The sequence below is a fragment of the Spinacia oleracea genome, chromosome 3 (assembly GCF_020520425.1).
Source record: "Spinacia oleracea cultivar Varoflay chromosome 3, BTI_SOV_V1, whole genome shotgun sequence".
Classification (NCBI taxonomy): Eukaryota; Viridiplantae; Streptophyta; class Magnoliopsida; order Caryophyllales; family Amaranthaceae; genus Spinacia; species Spinacia oleracea.
Genome location: NC_079489.1, coordinates 127,484,267 through 127,506,115, shown reverse-complemented (window position 1 = coordinate 127,506,115; position 21,849 = coordinate 127,484,267). Strand labels below are relative to the sequence as shown.

Genomic DNA, 21,849 nt, shown 5'->3' with positions numbered 1-21,849 from the left:
ACACAGATTCTGGCAATGCAATATAGTTGGACTCTCATGTCTATCCGAATGGAATGAATCATCCTTTCGCATAACGTCCACTAGAACGTCCATGAATTTAATCATCAACTTGATGAATTAATTTCAATATATAAGAATTTCCTATTATAATGGGTTGTTCAAAAGGATCTCCCGTGTTCAATGTAATAAGAGAGACAATTAAACGTAGACAAAAACAATAATCACTAGACTAATCAACTTGCAAAAACACTTGAGAAGAGCACAACTTTCTGTACAACAACAAACTCCCAACTCAATATTCTTAATTCGCCGGGATTCCATAAGAAAAGGCCAAACCAGAAGAAGAAGAAGAAAACAGCAGACTGATCAAACTGATTCAATAAGATCAACAGGCACTTCAAGAGGGGTCAGAGTCGTCAAATTCAGTCATTCTTACAAGGGCAAAAGTAACACGGGGCAGGGGATAAACTCTGCCAGGAGATTTGCATCAACATTCTTGGAATGTATTGCTTCCATGCTTAAAACAACCAAATCTAAACTCATATCATCAGCAACCTCACCAATTATGGCAGTAGGCTTACTTCCTTCCCCAAGTTTCTCTAGCAACCTAAATTCCTGAAACCCACCTGTCATTTGTGTGTTCAAAAGTCCAGTCAGTAACGACAATAAGACGGAAGTGTATATGACACAGATGCCTAACTCATCTCTTGTAAAATATGCACACAGAATCAGAGTGACAGACATCCCGTCTTTTGTAATCTTTGGTTTGAATAAAGATAAAAGAATAATACGAGTAAATAGTTTGTGTCTAGATAGAAATTATGCAAGACACTTGCTGGATCAAATACGCATATTAATTATAGAGTATACCGTAATCGAGCCACCACATAGGCTCAAATATTGAAACAAACTACAATACTTGGACTCTTTATTTCAACTTGAAAGTATTAAGCCATCATCTAGAAAGGAGACGACACTTTGACACCTCAAACAATACCCCCCAAAAACATGGAATGGCTTGAAAAAGAAAATCCAGCATACCAGATTCATATCCCCCTTGTCCTTATCCCCAAGTCCCAGTAACACTCGGATCAAGCATGAACAATATGAACAGTTTCATCCTGACTCTTCTTCAAGTAGAAGGTGTGAATAAAAACCAAAATCTCTATCAAACATTATAACTTTTGCATCCTACAAAGTCCATCACTTCATCTAAAAAACCTTAATTTCAGCAAGCTTGGTAAATAAGACAAACAAAATGGGCAAGGGGAGAGGGAGGGTAGAAATTTAAATACCTTCAGACAAATGCCAGCGAATGCTCGCCAGTTGTGTCTCATGCTCAGGATGCGACTCTTTTGGCTTGTCGTCAATAACTGCAATGAGAACAAAGTTCGGTAGCCTGAAATCTAGCACTGGAAACAGCCCTCGACACACAAAATTATCTCTCTACAGTTCAGTCGTCTATTATTAAGTGTTACATTTGCATTCAAGACTGCCACCACGATTCACTGTCGATTACCCCGCTACAAGTTGTTTCATGTTGCGCCATGATAGCGATATGTTTGGAAAAGCCGAGTCTCACATATTGATTCTGTTGTAAAAAAGACGTCAGGATACATACCTACAACTGTTATATCTGCTCCATACTTCTTTGCCAAAGCAGCAGTAGTCGCAGCAGCCTGACAGAAGAAACAAAGGGATTTAGAAAAATGACAAATTGAATCAAGATTGCCAAGTATGCCATCCAATCAACGGAATAAGCATTACTCTGAGTGTAATTAAACTATGTAAAAGGAATCAACATGGATATAGCTCATGCATCCATGTCATAAAGATGATCATTTTTACATATCAGAAGGGTTGCACCGTCAATAGGGAGGGAGGACTAAGGAGGAACGTTCTAAAATATGGACCATGAAACAAAACATAATAATATCAACAAAGCATTTATCATGAACGTTCATCAATAATACTGCATCAAAAGGCTAGACGAATGACATAGTGGATACACTTACACGTGGCCTAAATCTCTACAGGTCACTGACTTATTATGATACCTGTCTTGTTCCCTCTGAGAGATACGGATTTCGATCAGTAATAGGCAGAAGCAGATGTTTGAAATGAGTAAAGGCGTCCACAGCTACACTGTCAACACTGAATTCAGATCCTTGAGCCTTAATTTTAACTGAGAACATCCATCACAGAGATATTAATTCAAAATCCCTGCACATTCAATATTCATTCTACAACTAAAACTTGAATAGTTGAATGGATAATCAGCAAAGCTAGAAGCCAATAAAGATGCTAGCAGCGTAGCTGGGGAGTCTAGGACTCACAAATTCACAATGCATAAAATGGTCTAATGGTCATTAGACCAAAAGTACCCAAGCCTGAAAAATTAAAGAATACTCCCTCTATTCCACAATTAGTTAGCATCAACTTTTGGCACGGGATAAGAGATCAAAAAGTAAGCGGGCGGGTGAGGGGCCAGACTTCCGAAAAAATGAGAGACGAAAAATTTGTTAAAAAGATGGTAAACTTAATTTTGGGAAATCCCAAAATGAAAGATGTTAAACTCTAGCAGTGGGAAGGTAGGTTCGCCCTCTCCCCTGCACATTCAATATTCATTCTACAACTAAAACTTGAATAGTTGAATGGATAATCAGCAAAGCTAGAAGCCAATAAAGATGCTAGCAGCGTAGCTGGGGAGTCTAGGACTCACAAATTCACAATGCATAAAATGGTCTAATGGTCATTAGACCAAAAGTACCCAAGCCTGAAAAATTAAAGAATACTCCCTCTATTCCACAATTAGTTAGCATCAACTTTTGGCACGGGATAAGAGATCAAAAAGTAAGCGGGCGGGTGAGGGGCCAGACTTCCGAAAAAATGAGAGACGAAAAATTTGTTAAAAAGATGGTAAACTTAATTTTGGGAAATCCCAAAATGAAAGATGTTAAACTCTAGCAGTGGGAAGGTAGGTTCGCCCTCTCCCCCCCCCCCCCCCCCTCTTTCTCTCTCAGTAGCCAAGTCAGACACTTGGACACGTACCCATGACCAACACGAGCTGACTAGTCGAGTCCAAGTAACATTGGAAACAAAATTTAATAGATTAATCATTCTACAAAGTCACGTGATTGAAAATTCAATACAACAAAATGTTATTCTCTTTGTCCATACTCCATAAATAAGTACAACCATTCAACATTTTGAGTACATTTTATAGATATATGTTAAGAATAAGCAAGTTGTTCTCTCTTCTCATTAAGCATGTGATGAATATATAATACAATATTTAGAAAAGAATAGTTAACACTCATAAATAATAGCACGTAAAAGTTGCTACACCTATCGATGACTATTTTCTAAACATAAAGTTTACAAATTCTATTTTTAAATAATATGATAACACTAGATTAGGTCCCGTGCACGCACAAGTATTCTAAAATTATGAAGTATTTAACTGAAACAGTTTCCTTCCTAAATCTAATGCATAATTAATAAATCTTGAACATATTTATCTAATATGCGATTTCCATCTGACTACGCATTACATATTTTATATGCTTAATTTGCTATTTTGACCAAAATTCAATGTGCTTAATATGTTATTTGACCAACACATTGAGTTAATATATTTTTCATTATCGCCAATTTGACTAAAATATTTTTTCCATACATAAATAAACAGTTTATAAAAAAAATTAAAGCATATTTTTTCCAAATAGCTGCAATGCAGCGTTGCTTGTTCACCTTGGTTTATCCATTGCAAGTAGATACATGAGAATTTACATATTTGCCTCCACTTTAAGAAATAATTAACCAAAAAAAGACAAAAAGTGAGGGATATGAGTAGGTTAATGAAAACAAGTGAGGGTATTTTGGTAAAATCAATAGCAAAAGTTAACAAAAATTGAAAGGCTGCAAGAAACGGTCAAAATAGAAACGTTGCAATTAAAAGAGAACGAAAGAAGTATACTTTTTAGGAAAAGAGTTGTAGGCGGGAAATTTTTTTCACCAAAGTCGTGTCATTCATGGTGTCTGATTTATTATAAAGTTATACAAAATACAAATGTTAAAAGCCATCTAACTTTAACTTTTAAAAAAAATACTAATTGTAAGTTTACTTTTATTAGCTATATGTGAATGGCTTTCCAACCTCTACAGGTTAAGAAAATTAAAAGATATTAATGAGTAGCATCCTTGCATTGTAAATAAGAAAAATATAGAAACAAAATAGACAAATAAGGAGTGAAAAGAAAGAGGTATTTAAGGTAGATATGGTAGGCACTAGGCAATTCATGCACCATGTTCTTTGATTGAGAGTTTTAATCCATTGAAAAGCAAATGCCCAAAACATATATGCCGTTTCCATGACTCGTTTAGAACACCATAAAAACATTTATGTACCTCGGTGTGAAAGATGTGATTCTTTGCTAGGGGTGAGCAAAAAAAACGGGTACCCGGTACCGGACCCAGAACCGCTAGGAACCGCCGGGTCCGGATCCGGAACCGGACCCGCTGGGACCGGTTCTGGTTTCTAAATATTGGAACCGGTTGTTCTTAGTTTTTTGGACCCGGTACCCGGTGGGTACCCGTTGGGACCGGTTCCAATACCGGGTACCCATTGGAACCGGTTCCGGGACCGGGTACCCGGTACCAAATTATTTAATGACAGATCCAGTTCACATTTTTGGGCTAAATTCATAAGTCCAGCCCATACAATAAATCCTACCAAACTGACGTTACTTTTCAATATCACTTCTCACATTCTCTCTTACTGTTTATTTTGCCTCCTCTAAAACCCTAAAAACTCTTAGTCTCTCTCCCTCTCATTTTAGATCTAAAACTTACCTTCCAGTGGCTTCCATGGTTCCATCTCTCCTACTGTAAATCTTCAAATCTCAATTTAAGGTATGTTATTTATTATCTCTCCTAGCTTTTTCATTGTTTATATTTGTGCGTTTGTAATATTTCGTTTTAGTTATTTTGTAATTCGTTTTTTGTATTTGATTTTCTTAATTTAACAGAAGGAAATTCTTCAAATTCGTCTCGGGATACTAGGTATCTTTCTCTATTTATCTCTTCAATTTTGTTGTAATTTTTTTTGAATTAAAAATAAAATTCTGGACAAAATGTCGTACTTTGCAGATAATCAATGATATTATCCTAAAACTAATAAATATGATCTTCTAAGAGGTTTTGCATAAGTGTTAATCTTCAGGTACGAAGTTACGGAGTTACGACTAAAGGCATTAAGAAATCTAATTTCTAATTACAAATTAATTCGAAAAATTAAAGAACCCTTTACCGATTAAAGTTGCACATATGTTGGTCACTGATAAAATGAGAAAATTACTTTGTTTGATTATAGCCATATTATCTCCCATAAAGACAAGGCTTGCAATGACACGCCAATTTAATGAATCATGGTGAAATACAAACAATTTGAGAAAAAGGAACTACATTATTTAAATAGCTTTGGGGTTTTTTATATAGTTTCGTATACTTTGGGTTTATTAGTTTTGATAATCTTTTGTCAATTTAGTCAAGTTAGATTGTTAAGTGTTAATTATTTAATTAAAATTTGTTTAGTTAACAACTCATTTAGTAATGTAATATGATTATGTGCTATTGCAATTTGCAAGTTGCCTTGTTTTTAGTTTTTTTTTTCTCCTGAAGTTTTGATTTTATTTTTTTCCCACTTTGTTGTAAATTAGAGTTTAGATACTTATGTATATTGTGTTTAAATGACATACAATTGCTACAATGTCTGAAAATATACCGGATAGGGGTCCTGGAGATGGTGAAAGTGATGTTGATGGAGCAACAAATACAACTAAGAAGCCACCAAAAGTTGGTGACAAGAGGAAGTCGGAGTATTGGGGCCATTTCTGGGATGTTCTAGATCCTACAACTGGTAAACTTGTGAGTGCTAAATGCAAATATTGTCATAAATTAATAACTGCGAATACAAATAATGGCACATCATCTTTAAAAAAACATCTGAATTCATGTATGAAATACCCGGCAAATACTGATAAAAAACAGAAGCTTATCTCTGTTTTTAGACCTTCTCAGTTTTTAGACCTTCTCAAACAGATAGTGCAACAATCTCCAGTTGGGAATTTGACCAAGATTCGTGTAGGTATGCTCTTGCAAGAATGGTTATTGTTGATGAGCAACCATTCTCTATAGTTGAACGTGATGGGTTTAGATATTTTTGTAATGCTGTTGTTCCACAATTTCATATTCCTTCACGTTTTACAGTTGCAAGAGACGTAAAAAAGTTGTATATTTGTGAGAGGGAGAAATTACAAATAATGCTTAAAGGTTTGAAATCAAGAGTTTCTCTCACCACTGATTGTTGGACATCCATTCAAAATTTCAATTACCTTTGTTTGACTGCTCATTTCATTGATGATAGTTGGAAATTGCATAAGAGGATTTTGAATTTTCAGTTAATGGATAGTCATAAAGGTAAAGAAATTGGGAAAGTTGTAGAGGCATGTATTCTTCAATGGGGTATTGAAGATAAATTATCTAGCTTAACAGTCGATAATGCAAGTTCCAACGATGTTGCTGTGCTATACTTGAAAACCATTTTCATGAAAAACTTGTTTTAGGGGGTGATTATTTTCATATGAGATGTGCTGCCCATGTTTTGAATTTGATAGTAAAAGATGGTTTGGCTAAGGTGAAGAGCTCAATAATTAGAATTCGTGGTGCGGTTAGATATGTGAGGAGTTCTCCTTCTAGAGCTAAACTATTTGCTCGTTGTGCTGTGATTGTAAAAGTTTCTTGTAAGAGCTCGGTTTGTCTTGATGTGTCTACAAGATGGAACTCTACTTATCTCATGCTTGAGAGTGCTTTGAAATTTGAAAAGGTTTTTAATCGCTACAAGGAAGATGACAATGATTTTGCAACGGAACTTAAGGAAGGAGTTCCAATAAAATCAGATTGGGATAATGCTAGGGTGTTGGCTTTGTGTTTGAAACAATTTTATGAGGCCACTAAAAGAATGTCTGGTAGCTTGTATGTCACTGCTAACATGCATTTTCATGAGATTTTTAGTGTTCTTACTTCTTTGATGGAATGGGAAAAGTCTACAAATGTTGATCTTTATAATATGGGTAAGCAAATGAGGGAAAAATTTGACAAGTATTATGGAGATCTTAGTAAGACAAATGTCATGATGTTAGTTGCGGTTGTGCTTGATCCTCGTTATAAGTTTAGATTTGTCAAATTTTCACTTAAGAAGCTTTTTCCTCTTGATTATGTGAAGGTAGAGACTATGTGTGATCATTTGCATAATGTGTTGCAAAAGTTGTTTGATTTTTATAATGCTAGTGTGTCTTCCTCTTCAAAAAATAGTAATCATGATACTAGATATTCAAGTGTGAATGTGGATGGCAACATGAATGATAAGGCCATGGAAAGGGAGCAAATGAAAAAATTTATGATGAATTTGATGAGGAGGATGTTGTGGGAGTTATGGGAAAAAGTGAACTAGAGAGTTACCTTGATGAAGCTAGAGAAAAAAGGGAGGAAGGAGAATCATTTGATATATTGGAATGGTGGAAGATGAAAAGTGATAAATACAAGGTACTAGCAAAAATGGATAGAGACATCTTAGCTATACCGGTTTCCACAGTTTCTAGTGAATCCGCTTTTAGTACTTCGGGACGTGTTCTAGATCAATTTCGTAGTAGTTTGGGTCCAAAGACGGTAGAAGCTCTAATTTGTGCCCAAGATTGGTTAAGGGCATCTGATATATGCATTGATATTGAGAGGTTACTTGAAGATGTTGAGAAATACGAAGAAGGTAATTATTTTTATGATATGTTTTACATTTATCTATTTAATTAAAAATATGGCTTAATAAGTTTAACTTGCTTTGTAAATTTTCAGAATTGGACGATGGTGGTATTTCACAAGATGATGAGACTGTCGGAAACAATTGATGCTACTTTTCTTTCCTTTGTTTTCTTGGTAAGACAACTTGTATTTGATAAGCAATTAAGCATTATCTTTAAGTTTTTTCAATTCTATTTTTACGCAAATTTTGTTGATGTAAGAGATCAATTTTATAAGAGAACTCACTTTGTATTTTTTTTGGCATGTTTTGAATTAGAAAGGCAAGGACCTATGGAAGTATGGAGCTATGGAGCTACAAAACTATGGAGCTATGGAGTATCTTATTGCTGTAGTTTATTTGTGAATTTGTGTGGATTTTCTATGTAGACTTCTATGTATGGATCTTCAATTTGTGTAATTTGGTGAATTTGAAGACTCTACAGTCACTTTGTTGACCTTGTTAAGTTGTTCTTTATTGAACTTTCAAGCTTGTATTCAAGTTGAAGACTATGCCAGTAGGTGTTTGTTGTATTATGCTACTTCCTCCGTTACTAAATAGTTGCACCGTTTTGACTTTTGACACTATTCACTTGTCTTGCTTTGACCTCAATTTTCTACTAATAAATAAAATTAAAATTTGTTATACAAAGTATTACTAGATTTTTCTTAATATATATTTTAAATATATCAAATTTTTATAATTTTTGCTAATACATAATTATAAGTATTGATGGTCAAAGTTATGCGTTGGCAAACGTAAAAGTCAAAACGGTGCAACTATTTAGGAGCAGAGGAAGTATTATTTAAGCTTCCCCCATAATTTGGTATTAAAAACAGGTGAAAATGATGTAGAATATTATTGGCAAAAATGGTAAAAAGTATGCGGAAAATGAACCGGGTACCCGGTATTGGAACCGGTACCCACCGGTTCCGGGACCGGTTCCAAAAATACAGGATCCGGTTAGTACCGGTTCCAAGACCAGTTTTGATTTCTCGGACCCGGTTCTAACCGGTTCCGGTTCCGGTTCCGTGACTTTTGACCGAGTACCCGGTCTTGCTCACCCCTATTCTTCGCCATTTTCGATTGAGCAATAAGTCTTCCACCTTTGTCTTTAAGGTGTTTATTGCTCTCAATATGCACAATATATCCTTTTTCAAGAAGTTGTCTAATAGTGCAATACTAAGTATATTACTTCTCATATCAGGCACATATTAAACATTAAAGATGAATTCTTCACTCCCATTCTTTGAGAATAATTCGTATTTTCCCTTTACGTTAAACATTAGAGATGAACTCTTCACTCCCATTCTTGAGAATAATTCGTATTTTCCCTTTATCTTTAACTTGTAGTTTACATGAACCTCCCAAGCTAGCATTACCTTATATCTTCTCATCAAAGACCGATGATTTTTATTCTCCTACACGTGTTTACTAGCTATAGAATCGAAAATCACATATCTTGTTGATTACCAGTTTCTTCATGTGCTAGGAAAAATGTAGGTCTATCCTCAAACTTTGTGATGACTTAGAAAAATTCAATCGATTTCCGTGATCTTTTTATTTGCTCCAACAATCTGATGCATAATGCCCATATTTTTGGCAATTATAACATTGAACGTGTTTGGGTTTTCCGTGTTCATTGAAACTTTTTCCTTCTCTATTTGACCCTCTACCATGGCCAAATTTTTTCTCATTATTATGGTTACGAGGTTGACAATTACCACGAGTCCACGACCCCTACCACGTCCATGAAAACTGCCTCTTTGTTAGTTACCTCTTTGTTCACCTAGAACCAGCTTTGATTGGAGTGTTTGCTCTATTATAAGTCATAACAGGTCCGTCATTCTTTATAATTCTTTGTTCATATATAGCAAAAAATCTTGTTTTTTTTCATGAACGGATAGAGCATATTGAAGCAGTGTCATTCACATTCACATTCACACAACTGGATTAATATTACCTTTGTATGTTCCTACAAAGTATCTGGCGAACATTTTTTACAAAGGCTTTAGAAAAACAACAGTTTGAATTTTTATTGAGCAATTTTGGAGTTCAAGATCTTAATGCTCCAACTTGAATCGAGTATTACAATGTTATGTTATCATATTATTTAGAAATAGAATTTGTTAGAATTCTATGTTTAAAAAAGACCATTGTGTTGATAGGTGTAGCACCTTTTATTTTCTAAATATTGCATTATACATATTCCTTACATGATTAATGAGAAGAGAGAACAACTTGCTTAATCTTGACATATTACAATATTATAAAGTCATATTATTTAGAAGTAGAATTAGTTACCACCTATGTTACTCAGAAATTTGGATGCCATGTCCGATAAGTAATCGGAGGATCCAACACTCAGAATATAATAAATTTTATATAAGACCACTATATATTTGGGTGTTATGTCGTATCGAAGGATCATAGGACCCGACACCCTCCATCAACCGGAGTGTCGAAGTATAATAGATTACCACACTTGAATAATAACATGTAAAGGTTGTTACATCTATCAACACAACTGCATTTTCTAAACATAGAATACTAATTAATTCTGTTCTAAATGATATGATACCATAACGTTGTAATAATATACAATGAGGGGGAAATTTGATCAACAATGTGTTTAAAAAGCGCAAAGCGCACTAAAGCGATATAAGCCCTAGAGCTAAAGCTTAAAGCGCAAGCACAAGCTTTATCGAAGTGAAGCGCACTTTTTAAGAATTCAAGGTTTCTTTACCATTATGGATATATATCTTACTAAAATAACCACAAAAACACATAAACATCAGATTTTCTTCCCTATTGCTTCTTGTTTTAACAAAAACAAGCATATAACATAGTGTTTATCATGTAATATCCACTAGGAAAAAAAATATACTATGCTATTTTCAATAGGATATGTCATCTTCTTTTTTTCTTCTTTTTTCTTATCTATTGGACTCTTGGCCCACTTTCTATTGTTAAGAATTAATAGGATGTGGTCCAATAGACAATAACATGTAAAAAAAAAGCTTTTAACGTGATTTTTTTTTTAAAAGAAGAATCTCAATGAAGCTCATAAAAGCGCGCTTCAGTGCGCTTTTTCATAAACGCTTCGCTCAGACCTAATTAAGCCCTTTGCCCTAGAGCTTTGGGCTTTAGCGCTTAAGCGAGCTTTAAGTGCGCTTTTTTAAACACTGGGGAGACGCAGGGTGAGCCGTGAGCAACGGACATGGCCCAACTTTTAATTTCAAATATAGTTTAAATAACTTCCCAAGTATGCATAAAAACTAAACTAGAGCATGGGTTAAGGTAGTGTGCTACTATACCAAGGGTTTGGGTTCGAATCCCCTTACCATTAAAAATCACATTTTGCTTGATTTTCGGAGTATGACAATTGTGCTTTGCTTTGACTGAGTAATATTTTTATTTTTTTTGGGACGGAGCTTACTATGCGCCTTTACGCTTGGGACTACGAGAAACTGTGAAAGACTGGGAAACACAAATTCATCCATTCTTACTTATTTCTCATCTAACTTTCAAAAAAACCTTTCATCTCCAATTTAATTTCACCCTTTAATTCCTTGTCAAATCTCGTTTTCAACGGATAAATCTTCAATGTCACAATGATAATTAAACTGTCACCCTAATTTTCCTATATATGCAACTTACAGGTTCTTTTCACTTTCACAAATAAAAATACAAGCTTGATTGTTAGAAATTCAATATGTTTTTTTGGTACAATAATTGGGAAAACATACAAGATTCAGTGCTACGAAGTACGTAATAAACATCATCCTTTAATTGTTGGTATGTTTGATAGTCTCATTATTTTCATATCTAATGGAGCCAAAGATTCCTTTGTTCTTTTGGCTTTGGGATGTAATGGACTAAATCAAAATGGCTCTTAAGAGCCTCCTTTCCACGAAGTAGAAGATAGTTGTCCCGTTGTCCCGTTATCGTTTTCGGGCCAATTGCAAACAACTTCTCTGCAATTGCAAGGATAAGGTTCCGTACGTCCAATCCCCCTTACCCCGCTTGTTGCGATAGCCTGTTTGAGGCAATGGAGTAATTATAATGATGATTTGACAGTCTTATTGTACTTTTAATTTAATTTTGCCAATATTTTTCTTAATTAAATTATGGATTTTGATTTTGAAAATAATAATTTTAAATTTTCCTTGAGTATTGTATACATGCGTAATTGCTTTTGATTACACATGTTTGATTGAATGATTGAGTATAAATACATGCGTTGCACAAATATAGTGGAGAAAATTAACGGGTTAGGAAATAGTGATTTTGAAATTTAATTAATTGTTTGAAAAAAATTGTTATGTTTATCATTTCGGTAAATTTATGTAAGGGAACGTTTTCATAGGGCTCATTATCGTGGCGTAATTATAGCCCGGCACGGCGGCAAGGTTAGTCAAGTATGCAACATAGACAATATGATTAGTATCCTCTTAATTCAGAGCTCGAAGTCACGAAATATGATAAAAGAGAAGAGAGTTAAACACTTACTAAAGCCAAGGGGCTACTCCCCTTATTGCCATATGGTTTTAAGGTGGAACCTCCTTTGATCTTGTTAAGTGGGCTCTCTCATAATATCATATTGTAGGTATTTTCAATTTAATTTGTCTTAATTAAATTATGTGAAGGAATATGTTCTTTAATCAAGATGGCAATTACTAAATATAGATTAGGATTAATAATGGAGATTAATAATCCGGTTATTTAGGTGGTCATAATGTTTTGCTAGAAACCAATTATGATCTGTGGGCTAATTATCATTGGGCTACTACTAATATAACCAGGTCCTATAAGGTCGCACACAATAGAGTATTGGATATGATCAATATGACCCAAGGCCCATGATGGTCTTTGGTGTTGGATAGGATTTTGGAGTAGTTAAGGTTTACTAGGATACTAGGTTCCCTAGTTCCAGTAGGATTGGTTATCAAGTTATTATATATAGACGTGATGACCATATGATTAAACACAAGTTGAATAAATCATTAATCTTATTCAATACTCCAAATCCGTCCCTTCCTTGTGAAAGTGAGAGAGAGATTTCCATCTTCTCCATCCGTTCTAACAAACGACGCAAGGAGATCTTGATCCGTGCTCGTGTGGACTAAGTAGAGGAATCACGCTTGGGGTTCTGTCTCCGAATTGGTCCTTGTTCGTATACTCGAGAATCACGCATCAAAGGTATATTTAACTCCTATATTATGATTCATATTAATGTATGCTTGCGATCCTGTTAGATGGAAGAAAAGTGTTTTCTGCAATTCCGCTATTAGCATCTAATCCTACAGTGGTATCAGTTAGCTCTTTGCATACGTTAATTTTAATCATGATTAAAGTTTTAATTTTTGATGCATATTCTTGATTATTTTGATTCAATTACGACAGAATTTGATGTATAGATTAATATGCAAAGTTAAAATATTGATTTTAATTGATTTTGGTTTTATAAAATAATGATTTTATACCCGTATGCTCGTATGAATCAACTGCCGTACCCGAAACTTGAGCTTTACAACAAAATTTTGATTTATACTTAAATTTATGCAACTAATTATGATTAATTGTACAAATTTACAATACATTGAAAATATTTGATTTTATGTAAATATAAATCCGAAAATTTTCCTACATGAATTCGTAATTTATGGCTAAATAATTTGATTATTTAGCTTATTGTTTAGGTTTCGTACCTAATTATGCCCAAAACATTGATTAATTGTGCACAAAATCGTTTTATGCCTAATTTCTTCTATAAACCATAATTTTATGAAAATTACACACCCCAAATTCACACATTGTTGCACGAATCGAGTGGGAGAAATGGGGATTGTGCAAGGCAGGGGTTGTGGGTTGTCGGGGACTGGCGAGTTGTCGAGGCAAGCAGCACCGCCCGAAATCGTTGTGTGGTGGTGGCTGCTGGAGACTGCGACGCGAACAGGGCTGCTCCGGTGCTTGCGCAACTGTTGCGTGGAGCCTTCGCGGGCTGCTTCGGTGGCTGCGACGACCAGCCTTGTGTTTGGTTGTTGCGGTTGCCGGCTAAGCTAGTTTGATGGTTAGTGTAGGTCTTAACTCTTACGTTCCTGATCCTTGCCCCCTCAAATAAACAAATAAGTTCTTGATCCTTGCAGCCTATGAGTATGTTTGTAGACTAGCTTCTATCTTCTGGATTTTCTTGTAAGGTAGAAAATACTTTTTGCACAGATTCATACTTAGGATTTTTTTTCAGAGTATGTTTTAGTGATTGCTTCTATGTTTTTTCTCAGATTACACTGCCTAAAAAAGTTAGTATTGGTTCTTGTGCTTTCACGCTAGCCCAGTAAAGTTCTATTGTTTATGTTCAAAGATACTAGAAATTCAAATATATTCAAACCATCCAAATTCATCTAGGTGACGTATGCATCTCAAAGTGTTCTGGGTATTGCTACTTTGTCAGAATTCCTTAGTATGTGAATTACACGGAAAACAAGAGTCTATGTTTGTTGCAGATTCAGATTTTAGACCATTATTGGTATAGTTATCAAATTTCCATTTCCCCACCCTCTCTTTCAAAATAGTTAAATAAAACAATTAGAGAATGGGAAAGAAACACCTTGAATGATGGACTAGAGATGCTGGGCAGTGGGCACTATTGGATATTTTCCAACGACACACTTGGACTCTTAGTAGAGAATAGGGCAGTAACAATAATAATGTAAGGTAACAACTCTGAGCCTGTGCTTATTGTTTAAGTGCTTTGACTTTATTGGATATTGAATTGGTAATTTTGTATGTGTTGTTTTGTTGGTCCATTGACCCTCACGCTCTCTCCTCTCCCGTTGTTTACAAAGAGATTCAATCATCTTGGTACATTGATTAGTAGTTTTTTGAAGCTGCTGCCTTAGACATGGAATTAAACTATTTGGCCATTTTCTAACCTGAGATGTCGTCTTGGCATTTATTGTTTCATGGTCGTTTAGATTTCTATGACGGTTGATTTTGATTTCTTACTCATACTAAGAACCTTTCCGTTATATTAAGAACATAAGATAGAATATCCTAAAAGTAGCAGCATATTTTAGGTAGTTAAATGCATGATTTTGATTTTAACTACTTAACTAGTTAAGAACCTTTCCGTCATATTAAGAAAATAAGATAGAATATCCTAAAAGTAGCAGCATATTTTAGGTAGTTAAATGCATGTTTAAGAAGAGTTTAGTGGCAGCTTCAAGTCATCCTGGGTACCTCCACTCTCAGTCAGCAGGCTGATCTAAAATTTTATTTGGTATCGTTTCTCTCTTTCATGTCTTTATACTAGGTAATTTGCTTCTTGTATTTTTGGTGATAACTCTGTGATAATATAGTTTTTAATTATATAGCTTGACCATGATACTTGGGGAGATTAACATTTATATATGTCAAATGCATCTGCTTGTTGCATTATTTTTTGCAGAAACATGTAGTGATGTTCCCTTGGAATGAATGCATTGAAATTTCGAGTAGCATAAATGAATAACCAAGTCAAGACCTCTGTTTGCATTTGGATCTTGCACAGTTTATTTTTATCTATTTTTATCTATCGCAGCGGGTCTGTTGCATTATAAGTTTTATGTCCTGTCTCTTTAATTTTATATTCCACTACTTTTCAATGTGATTGTACTCTGGTTTCCACTTTGCGTTCTATCATGTGCAATGCTGTTTTAGTTTTATTATGGTACTATGCTTTATTAGAATTTTGTTTGAGTTGTAGTTTGTACAACATATTTAATGAAATCATACACTGCTAGCTTAAAAGTCTATCTTCCTCTTTTTTAACCTCTTGTTTGTTTTTATCCGTACTAATTACCTTCCTATTTCTATTGAAGGTAATGGAGCTCACAGGAGAACAAAAGGCATTTGAACTTCAAATTAGTGACTATCATCATCTAAGTAGATTGTAATATTTAATTGCCTCAACTGTTAAGAAGTTGTATTAGCTTTTTAGAAATATAATGTATATGGTTGATATGGAGAAAGTCTACACTTAATAGTTTTTCTTTTATGACTTACTCTACTGTACAATTAATATTAATTGAAGTAATACAATATGGATTTTGTTTAGTAACAGGTAGGTACTAGATTTCAAGTACTTGAGTTAATTTTAATGTTGATTGAAGACCAGTTATTCAAAAGGTTTCATTGATATTGTTGCTTTAATTTTAGTTTTATAATCATGATGAATAGTGTAGGTTTATGCATATTTGTGCATGTAAATATAGGTGGGAGAAAAGCTTATACAAACAAATTTGGATTGCTTTTTGATGTTATATTGTGCTCATTAGATTGAAATTTCCCGCCAAGTTCTTTAAGTCGACTTCCAAAAGCGTCGAGAAAATAAAGTAGAATAAATTTGAGCATGGCGGCGTACTGAGTATATTCCACACGGTAGGAAAATATCGACGCCCAGAAGCGTCGAGAATCTCGACGCTAGGTAAAAACTCGCGTCGGGTAAAAGCGTCGAAAGTTAAGACGCCAAAGAGCGTCGAGGAAATCTCGACTCACTTTTTGACGACGCTTTTTAAAAGCGTCGAGGACGATTTTCTCGACGCTTTTAGGCGTCGAAAAAAGGCTGAAAAAGCGTCTCCAAACCACGCGTTTTGTAGTAGTGTATGATGAGTTTTGCTGAACTTCCGATATCTTTCTGGGGACATGCTCTAACAACTGCCGCATTTACACTAAACAGGACTCCGTCTAAGGCTGTTGAAAAGACTCCATACGAGTTATGGACCGGAAAAGTTCCAAAACTTTCTTTTCTAAAAATATGGGGTTGTGAGGCTTATGTAAAACGTTTACTCTCAGACAAGCTCGCACCCAAATCAGATAAATGCTTTTTCGTAGGGTATCCTAAGGAAACAAAAGGATACTATTTCTACAATCCAAATGAGCACAAAGTGTTTGTTGCTCGGGATAGTGTCTTTCTGGAAAAAGATTTTATTTCCAAAATGACAAGTGGGAGAAATATTCATCTCGAAGAAGTTCGAGAAGAGCAACGAATGGACATAGATCAACCTATGTTAGAGACGACGGTTTGGGGCGACGCAACCCTTTATAGGGAAGCTACCCCTACGCCGGAGGAAGAACCATTCAATGATCCTCCTCCTAACGTCCCACTCGAATCTAATTCGTGCGGAGTACCACAACAGTTGTGGAAACTCCTCCTGTTGTTCAACCCACACGTAGATCTGAAAGGCCCAGAATCCCATCAAAGAAATATACTGATTTCATATTGACTGGAAATTTGGACATCTTGCTTCTGGAAAGCAAAGAGCCTATCACTTACAAGCAAGCTGTGACGAGTCCAGACTCCGAAAAATGGCATGAAGCCATGACATCTGAAATGGATTCCATGTCCGAAAATCAAGTATGGGACTTGATAGACTTGCCAGATGGGGTAATACCCATAGGGTGCAAGTGGGTTTTCAAATTGAAAAAGGACAAGGATGGAAACATAACAGTTCTCAAAGCTAGATTAGTTGCAAAAGGATTCAAACAAGTTCATGGTATTGACTATGACGAAACCTTTCACCAGTGGCTATGCTTAAATCCATTCGGATAATCCTAGCGATTGCAGCTCATTATGACTATGAGATTTGGCAAATGGATGTCAAAACCGCCTTTCTTAATGGTTATTTGAAAGAGGATGTGTACATGACACAACCAGAAGGTTTTGAGGATCCAGAAAATCCTAGGAAAGTATGCAAGCTTAAGAAGTCCATTTATGGGCTAAAGCAAGCATCAAGGAGTTGGAATCTTCGATTTGATGAAGCTATCAAAAGGTTTGAATTCATCAGATGTCAAGAAGAGGCTTGTATGTACAAGAAGTTTAGTGGGAGTAAGGTAGTCTTCTTAGTCTTGTATGTGGATGACATACTACTCATAGGAAACGACATCCCTGTGCTAGAGTCCGTCAAGGAATGGCTGGGGAAATGCTTTTCAATGAAAGACTTAGGAGAGGCAGAGTACATTTTGGGTATAGAGATAGATCTAAAAAGCTTATTGGACTAAGTCAAGGAACTTATGTGGATAGGATTCTTAACAGGTTCAATATGAAGGAATCAAAGAAAGGATTCCTACCCATGCAACATGGCGTACATCTTAGCAAGACACAGTGTCCTGTTACACAAGTTGAGCTAGATAAAATGAGTAGGATTCCGATCCCAGTCGGGATATGTCTTCAGCCTAAATGGAGGTACAGTGAGCTGGAAGAGTTCAAAGCAAAGCACGGTGGCAGATTCTATAACAGAAGCTGAGTACATTGCCGCAGTAGAGGCTGCAAAGGAGGCAATATGGATTAAGAAATTTATTACTGAACTTGGCGTTGTTCCTAATTGTGCTAAAGTAATTGACATCTATTGTGACAACAATGGTGCAATAGCTCAATCAAAGGAACCAAGTTCAAAACCTAGATCCAAACATGTACTTGGCAAATTCCATGTCATTCGAGATTATGTCGAAAGAGGAGATGTGAAGCTTTGCAAAGTTCATACGGATGACAACATAGCAGATCCGTTGACTAAACCCTTACCTAGGCCCAAGCATGACAGTCACACTAGGGCCAAGGGAATCAAACACATTGGAGAATGGCTTTGAGATGGTTTTGTTTTAGATTATGAACATTGTTTTTCATAAGTGTATAACTCTTTGTCATGTTTTGTTGATTTGAAATGAAATTTCATTATTATTTAATTATGGTTAGAATTAAATAAAATGTCCAAATAATTTATAATTATCAAATAGGATCATCATAAGAGTTTTGATGAATGAAACCCTATTAAATGAATTGAGATTATAAATTATGAATTGTCCCTAGTCTAAGTCGTTAAATTGGACATAAACGACTAACTAAAAGACTGGTTTGTAAGTTGATTGATAACGCCTGGTTTCATGGGTTATAGGGACATAATGATGTCTAATCATTTACATGGATATATGTTATGAATATATGTTGGACTGACCTACCTAAAAGTTCTTTAAACATGTTATAGAACTTTGTGGTTAAACTATTTTAGTGGGTTCCTCAGACATGAGTATGGTATTTTCACACTCAGTGAGTAGTATGTCTTTGACATTGTCAAACGCCTTGCCGTAAAAGGAGGTTATAAAGGCAGTGCTCGGGATTGCTAAAAATGAGTGGGAGTTATAGCTATACAAGAATGAAGAAGTCCTCCTATGTCGATAGGAATGGTGTGGGCCTCTTGAAGAGTAAGAACTGAAAATGCATGGCCGTGCTCAATTGGATTAAAGTTAATCATTTGTTTTGACAGTTCGAGCTCGAAGTTCAAGAAATAATTTGAATATTAATATGGATTACATAAGATGTCATCATATTATCAAATTGGACATTAAGTGACAAAGGAATTTAATATTGCACACTTGTTTAAGGACAAGTGGAAGATTGAAGGAATATGTCCTTTAATCAAGATGACAATCACTAAATACAGATTAGGATTAATAATGGAGATTAATAATCCGGTTATTTAGGAGGTCATAATGTTTTGCTAGAAACCAATTATGATCTGTGGGCTAATTATCATTGGGCTACTACTAATATAACCGGGTCCTATAAGGTCACACACAATAGGTATTGGATATGATCAATATGACCCAAGGCCCATGATGGTCTTTGGTGTTGGATAGGATTTTGGAGTAGTTAAGGTTTACTAGGATACTAGGTTCCCTAGTTCCAGTAGGATTGGTTATCAAGTTATTATATATAGACGTGATGACCATATGATTAAACACAAGTTGAATAAATCATTAATCTTATTCAATACTCCAAATCCGTCCCTTCCTTGTGAAAGTGAGAGAGAGATTTCCATCTTCTCCATCCGTTCTAGCAAACGACGCAAGGAGATCTTGATCCGTGCTCGTGTGGACTAAGTAGAGGAATCACGCTTGGGGTTCTGTCTCCGAATTGGTCCTTGTTCGTATACTCGGGAATCACGCATCAAAGGTATATTTAACTCCTATATTATGATTCATATTAATGTATGCTTGCGATCCTGTTAGATGTGAGAAAAGTATTTTCTGCAATTCCGCTATTAGCATCTAATCCTACGTTATGGATTTTGATTTTGTAAATAATAATGTATGTTTAGGTTGCTTACACATAGCCATTACAAATATCAGCCATCAACTACAAGAACAGCCTACATGCAATACTTATACTGCCATGAAATGTACACGCCAAAATGCGACATAAACCAGGTATAAAATTATTAAATGAAATTGTGAATACAGGCAGGAAAAATCGATCCCTTTTTTTATGAAAAAATGTAACAATTTGTGATATTAATCACATAAATTTCGCATACAGTAGAATAAATTTCAAAAACACAACAAATTACAAGGCAAAAAAACAAAATTAATCGTATGAACTAGTTTTCAGAACGCAGAAATTTCCGACAGAACAGATAATTAAGCTGAATTCGTTAATTAGATTACAGGTGGGAGAGAGAAGAAATTTACCGGAATGAGCGATTCCTCTGGAACTGGAGAAGAGAGAGATATTGGGAGCTTTGAAATTGATGGACGAGATGAAAGTTGGAGAAAGTATGGAAGATGAAATTTTGAATGGATCTTTGGGAGTGGTGTAGGGTTCTAATGGAGGAGCTACAACCATGGAGTGAAGAGACACCATTGGAGAAGTCGAGAAGAACGGGGGTTTGAGGAAGAGAGAGAAAATGGATGATCGTGAAATGTTAGGAGTTTCTCTGGGTGCTGGTTCTAGAAAGCCCGGTTATTTTTATTTTCTATTCGTAGAAGTTTCAAGCCAATAGTTAGAGCAAGATTAGCGCTGGTATAAGATAATACTTCCACATAATTTTTTTATTAACTTTTTATTTATTTTTAATTTCTCATATTTTTGTTGAAACTCTTTCCGACTTACTTAATTTTTCCACTTTACCCCTCCTACCCATTCAAAACTCCTCAAACTTAAGAAAACAATAAAAGAAAAAAGAAAAAATAATCATAATTAAGATTGAATTTACGGTTTAAAAGTCTTAAGTAGAGTCTTGGAATTCCAAGACTCTTGCTCAGACTTTTGTCATACTCTTCCACTTAAATGGGAGGTCTTAGGTTAATACTCAATAAGACTATTGCTCAGACTATTGAGTCTGAGCGCTAGTCTGAGCAATAGTCTTATTGAGTATTAACCTAAGACCTCCCATTTAAGTGGAAGAGTATGACAAAAGTCTGAGCAAGAGTCTTGGAATTCCAATACTCTACTTAAGACGTTTAAATTGTAAATTGAATCTTATTATTTTTTTTTTTTCTTTTCTTTTTTTTTTTATTTTAGGAGTCTTGAATGAGTACGAGGGGTGAAGTGGAGAAATTAGGTAAATTTGAAAGGGTCTCGACAAGAATCTGATTAATAAAAAGATGATGTGGAAGTCTTAGCTTATACTAGCGCTAATCTTGCTCTTAGGCTATTGAAATGAAAATAATAAACTAGTTTGGCTAAGTAAATTAGCTTGTTAATTAGTTTAAATAAGTTAATTTGCTTAACAATTACTCCATAGCATTTAAAAGTTACCAAATAATTAATTGATAAGAACATTTTCAACAGTAAGTTAATTTCTAAATTAGCTTCTCATGCCACATAATATTTCAACTTACTTTCCTTTCTAGCTAACTGGTACTCAAATGATTAGCTACTAACTTGATATTTAATGTATTCATATTTGTCAATCAATATTTTAAATTTAATTTAATTTAATATTATTCCATCGGTCATGTTTTTTCAAGCAAATTAGACTCTAAGCTAATTTGCTTGGCCAAACTAATTTATCAATTTTTAGTTTTTGGTGTATCCTAATCTAATATGAGTTGTTCTCTCTCTCCCTCTTCCCCCTCTCCCTCTTCTCCCTCTCACAAACCCTAGCCTCCATTAGTGAATTTCGAAGGGGCCTCCATCGATTTTATCGGTGGAAAGCCCCGATCTTTTTCCTTTGTTG

At 35.1% G+C, this 21,849-nt stretch overlaps 1 protein-coding gene across 1 annotated transcript; it reads right to left on the bottom strand.

The window, feature by feature from the left end:
• Nucleotides 1–117: 117 nt before the first annotated feature.
• On the bottom strand, nt 118–20,624 carry LOC110803584 (uncharacterized). Its single transcript, XM_022009113.1, has 5 exons — nt 20,360–20,624; nt 2,058–2,185; nt 1,622–1,679; nt 1,296–1,373; nt 118–626 (listed from the first exon to the last, which is right to left on the bottom strand). The coding sequence occupies exons 1-5, from the start codon at nt 20,529–20,531 to the stop codon at nt 433–435; spliced, it is 630 nt and encodes a 209-aa protein (XP_021864805.1). The 5' UTR covers nt 20,532–20,624; the 3' UTR covers nt 118–432.
• Between the last annotated feature and the right edge of the window lie 1,225 nt (nt 20,625–21,849).

Coding starts and splice junctions, on each gene's coding strand:
- LOC110803584 (XM_022009113.1), bottom strand. CDS start 20,531: ATGGTGTCTCTTCACTCCATGGTTGTAGCTCCTCCATTAGAACCCTAC. Junction 1,680..2,057: donor TCTCAGAGGGAACAAGACAG/GTATCATAATAA, acceptor TTCTTCTGTCAG/GCTGCTGCGACTACTGCTGC. Junction 627..1,295: donor TCGCTGGCATTTGTCTGAAG/GTATTTAAATTT, acceptor CACAAATGACAG/GTGGGTTTCAGGAATTTAGG.